At 46.0% G+C, this 5,653-nt stretch overlaps 1 protein-coding gene across 1 annotated transcript; it reads left to right on the top strand.

Moving 5' to 3' along the window:
* The first annotated feature begins 2,973 nt into the window (after positions 1–2,973).
* Positions 2,974–3,946, top strand: LOC139786789 (uncharacterized). Its single transcript, XM_071725908.1, has one exon. The coding sequence runs from the start codon at positions 3,170–3,172 to the stop codon at positions 3,944–3,946; it is 777 nt and encodes a 258-aa protein (XP_071582009.1). The 5' UTR covers positions 2,974–3,169.
* Positions 3,947–5,653: the final 1,707 nt, after the last annotated feature.

Consider the following 5,653-nt stretch of genomic DNA (forward strand, 5'->3'; position numbering starts at 1 on the left):
TAGATTCTTAAGTCTTTGCCTATCCTAGAAGTTTAGAGACGGTTGTCGATTTTTCCGACTGTTCATTGGCGAGTCTTCTCGTAAGGCCCCCACTGCCTTATTGGGGGTGCAACCCATCGCTTCCTCCAGTGACTCACTTGTTTTTCGGTTAGGTTTCTCCTTTATTAGGGTTTCTTTTTTAGTGTTGACGGACGATGCACACCTCTCAATCTTAAATGCAAGCAAAAACTCCGCCACGTGTATTTACGGACACGTCTCAGGCTTTGTTTCCGCTTGCCGGAAACATCGTACGTGCATTTTGAAAGCTCGCTTGATGCAATAAAGATCTTCATCAACCCATTAAGGCCCATTTGGCGCGTCGAGTCGCCAGGTTTACATTCTTTCAGTTTTAGGCCTGACAAAGCCGATGAAAATCCTGTTACGTATGCCCCGTCCGTCACTAATTCGTCATTTGGAAGGTTGCGTTTAAGCGCCTAGGTAAACAGATACTTTACCCTTATAAAAAAAAAAAGGAAAAGGAATGTGCAAGGATCAAGGCTCACTCGTCGATCGACAACCGTCCGTGCTTAGTTTACCTTATCCTAATCTTAACGGCTATCCTGAGCGCAGAGGAATTTAAGCGAAAAAGGGAAATCGTGGAGTTCGCAGGACGTAACAAGAGTATAACTACAAATAATAAAGAACTCTGTCGTACATCGCACTTGCGCGAGTGGTACGAGCGGCACGTTATTGAGCCCACATTAGCGAAACTCGAGGAGTTCCAGGAACGCGACAGTGGGTGGGCATTGACGCGAATCCTCAATTTGACGGTGAACGTCAACAGATACAATCCTTTGCGCGCGGGGTGTCACTTGAAATTGCCTCAAGACATTCAATCGAAGAGAGCGGTAATCAATGTGCGATCAATGGATAATGCGTGTTTTGCGTGGGCAGTGACGGCTGCTCTGCATCCAGCCGAAAGACATTCAGATCTGGAATCATCATACCCGCATTATTCAACGGTATTGAACGTACGAGACATTGAGTTCCCAATGACGTTGAGTCAGATTAAACATTTCGAACGACTCAACGACGTGTCGATCAATGTGTATATCATCGAGGGACAGAAGACGTCGAACGTTCTTCCAATACGGCTTACCGACCGCACGAGTAAGAAACACGTGAATCTGCTGTACGTGCAGGACCCACGGGACAACAATGTTGGACATTTTGCGTGGATCAAGAATCTATCCCGCCTCGTGAGCTCACAAATTAATAAACATGGACACACAAAGTACATTTGTGATCGGTAAGTACCTATACTTTTTTAAAATAATATATACAAATTTATATTTTGTGTATAAAAAATTTATAATAATTGTGTTTCTTTTTTTTCAGATGTCTTCACTACTTCAGTTCGAGCGACAAGTTGCAGTCTCACACTGTGGATTGCCGAGAGGTAAACAACTGCACCATCAGACTACCGAGCGAGAACAACAAGTGGCTGTGCTTCAAGAACCACAGCAGGAAAGAGCGTCTTCCCTTCGTGGTATATGCCGATCTGGAGTGCGTGCTGCAGAAGACACAACCGGAGACGGAACACGCGTCATACGTCTATCAACATCATCGGGTATGTAGTATAGCATACTACATACAGTGCTCGTACGACAAAACGTTATCAGCGTATCGATTTCGTCGCGATAATGACTGCGTCGCGTGGTTCGCCGAGGAACTCAAAGGATTGGCGCATCGCGTAAAGAACATCTTATCCGACATTGTGTGCATGGTAGAGCTAACGCGAGACGAGCGGGAGACATTTCGCAGCGCGGCGCAATGTCACATTTGCGAAAAACCGTTCGCGCCGGATGATAATCGTGTACGCGATCATTGCCACCTGACCGGGCGTTACAGAGGTCCAGCACATTCGACGTGCAATCTGAATTATAAGGATTCTCACTTCATCCCAGTCATTTTTCACAATCTATCGGGCTATGACGCACACTTTATTATCAAGGAGATAGCTGCCGCGTTCGAAGGCTCGATCGATGTACTGCCTATAACAAAGGAAAAGTACATCTCATTCACGAAGCATGTGAAAGACACAGCCGACAGATCAGATTCGCGCAACGACATAAAATTAAGATTTATCGACTCGTATAAATTTCTGAGCGCGAGTCTCGCAAAATTGGCATCCTTCCTCGACAAGGATAAATTAAAAATTATACGTTCCAAATTTTCCGCGTTATCCGACGACGATTTCAAATTATTGACGCGAAAAGGTGTCTTTCCATACGAATACGTGGACAGCGTCGAAAAGCTGGAGGATACGTGTTTACCGCCGCGCGATTCATTTTACAGTTCCTTGACCGGTGAAACCGTATCCGAGAGCGATTACGCGCACGCCGCGAACGTATGGCAGCGATTCTCCGTTCGAACCCTGGGCGAATACAGCGATCTATACCTGAAAACCGATGTATTGCTGTTGGCCGACGTGTTTGAAAATTTCCGCGACAGCTGCGTCGCGAGTTACGGACTCGATCCCGCGTACTACTACACTTTACCAGGCTTTACGTGGGACGCCATGTTGAAACATACCTGTATCAATTTCGAACTGCTGACCGACATTGACATGGTTATGTTTATCGAACGTGGTATTCGCGGCGGCCTGAGTCAATGTTCCGGCAGATACGCGCAGGCCAACAACAAATATATGCAGTCGTACGATTCATCGAAACCGTCGTCTTACCTAATGTACTTCGATGTAAATAACCTGTACGGCTGGGCGATGTGTCGGCCATTGCCCTATGCGGAGTTTCGATGGGTCGAAGACGTGTCGAATTTCAACTTTAACGCGATCGCTTTGGATTCGCCTACCGGCTATATTCTCGAGGTCGACCTAGAGTATCCTGCGGATAAACACGACGCGCACACTGACCTACCGTTCTGTCCGATGCGCGATAAACCGCCCGGCAAACGGCAGGACAAACTTCTCGCTACGGTGAACGATAAGGAGCGTTACGTTATTCATTATCGCAATCTACAGCAGTGCACGCGCCACGGTCTTCGCGTCACAAAAATACATCGCGTATTACAATTCGTTCAATCTGCGTGGCTCCGCGCTTACATCGAACTCAATACAAAATTTAGAACACATGCCAAAAATGAGTTCGAAAAAAATTTATATAAATTAATGAATAACGCAGTTTTCGGGAAAACGATGGAGAATGTACGCAATCACGTCGATGTAAAATTACTGACGAAGTGGGACGGACGATACGGCGCGGAGGCAATGATCGCGCGACCGAATTTCCACAGCAGGAGTGTGTTTTCGGAAAATCTGATAGCCGTCGAACTGCGCAAACTCGAGGTGAAATTCGACAAACCGATCTACGTCGGCATGTGCATCCTCGACCTGTCGAAGGTATGCCTATACGAATTTCACCACGAGTACATGTCTCCCCTGTACCGCGACTCGTGTAGAATCATGTATACCGATACGGACAGTTTGATTTATCATATCAAGTGCGACGACGCGTACGAGACGATGAAACGTGATATAGCCAGGTTCGACACGAGTGACTACGCGGTAGATAACGCTTATGGTATGCCTCTCGTGAATAAAAAAGTGCCGGGCCTGATGAAGGACGAAAACAACGGCGCGATCATGACCGAATTCGTTGGACTTAGGGCGAAAATGTACGCCTTGCGAGTCGATGGCAAAAAAGATTGTAAAAAAGCGAAAGGTGTCAAAAACAACGTTATCGCGCGCACCATTACGTTCGACGACTACACGCGGTGTCTGAACGATGAGATGGAAATTACTCGACCGCAGTCGTGCATACGATCGAAAATGCACGAAGTGTACACTATCAGCGAGACGAAAATCGCTCTGAGTCCGTATGACGATAAGCGATATATCGTGCCGGATTCGACCGATACGTTGCCGTGGGGACATTACCGAATATAACGTAATGTATATACGTATGTAATGTATATACGTATGTAATGTATGTAATATAATGTATACAATGTATGTATGTATGTATGTATGTATGTATGTATGTATGTATATATATGTATGTAATGTATGTAGTAGATAACACGACATATGTATGTATGTAACGTAATATAATGTAGTAGTATAACATATAAATGTATGTATGTATGTATGTATGTATGTATGTATGTAATGTAACGTATGTATTATATTAATGGAAGGATATTAATAAAGATATCGTACATGTATTTAGCATTTAATATTTTTTATTATATACTTTATATGTATTACATATTTCAAACACTTTACATGTATCATTTTTTTATATTAAGAATAAAATACAGTTTGCACGAATCAAATAACATTATTCTTATGTATCCAAGAGTTGTGCGATCCATCGAATCCCAGCCATTTCACGTAAACCTCGTCGCCCTTCCTGCGCAGTACTTTCTCCACGAGATACACGTCAGGATACGTCGCGCGATGCAACTCATACTCGTAGAACGCTCCAGCGACGGATTTTCCACGATAGTCCTCGAGTAGATAGGTTACGGGATTGGTATGCTGCACTTTAACGATCTTAAACACCTCGGTGGTCCAATTCGGCGTGTAACCCTTCTCGAAAATCGTCTTGTATTTGCTGACAGCGTACCGAGTCGCCCGTTTTGAACTTTGCCGGGCCCGCGATCTTTATCGCGCTGTACACCGTAGCCAAGAGTCTTTCGGCGATCGCGGGGGTAACGTCGACGGGTCGCATGCCGATCGTTCGATGCTTGCGCGCGTTGTAATCCGACACGAGTCGCGGCAAGGCGTCGACCCACTTGTAATTTCCATTGAGCGTAAACATCTTCCACATATTGTTTTTTAACGTGCGATTGAATCGCTCGACGACCGATGCCTTCATCACCGAATACGTGGAATAATGATTGATGCCGTGTTTTCTCACGAGACGTTGCACGTCGGTGTTGTAAAATTCCTTCCCCATGTCGGTTTGTAGATTACTAGGGCACCTCCCGCTATCTCGAATTATCTCAGCGATAGCGTCAGCTGTCTCGCTGCCGCCTTTACCCTTGAGCGGCACGGCCCACGCGTACTTGCTCAACACATCGATGACGGTGAGTATGTAGTGGTGGCCTCCGTTGAAACGCGAGTACGGACGCATCTCGACGATATCAGCCTGCCACAGATCGTCGTATCCTCGCACTATGACGTGTCTGCGGGGAAAATTTCTTCTCGCCGGTGCGTGCAATTCGTCCACCAGCCGTCGCTTTTCGATATTTTTATCCACATCGGTCGATTTTAACGGTCTCATGTTCGGTTAACGTTTCGTTGGTTGTTCTTCGTCGTTCTTTAACTGTACGTAGCCGTTTCTGTTTATGTTTCTGCGTCGTTCGTCGCTGTTTCTGAACCGCTCAGATACGATTTCGAGCCGTTCCTGAACCGTTTGACGGCCGTCCGACAACCGTTCCTGAATCGTTCGTTGTCGTTCGTCGTCGTCAGTTAACCGTTGTTTATCATTCATCGTCGTCGTCGTCGTCGTCGTCGACGTTCTTTAGCCGTTTGTAGCCTTTCCTGTCACCGCGTAGTTCGCACCTGTTTCTGAACCGCTCGTAATCGTTTCTGAGCTGTTTTTGAACCGTTCTTGAACCGTCCGACAACCGTTCTTGAACCGTAAGA

Source organism: Temnothorax nylanderi, unplaced genomic scaffold (assembly GCF_030848795.1).
Source record: "Temnothorax nylanderi isolate EJ_2023f unplaced genomic scaffold, tnyl_v1.0 TNYL_tig1148_pilon, whole genome shotgun sequence".
Classification (NCBI taxonomy): Eukaryota; Metazoa; Arthropoda; class Insecta; order Hymenoptera; family Formicidae; genus Temnothorax; species Temnothorax nylanderi.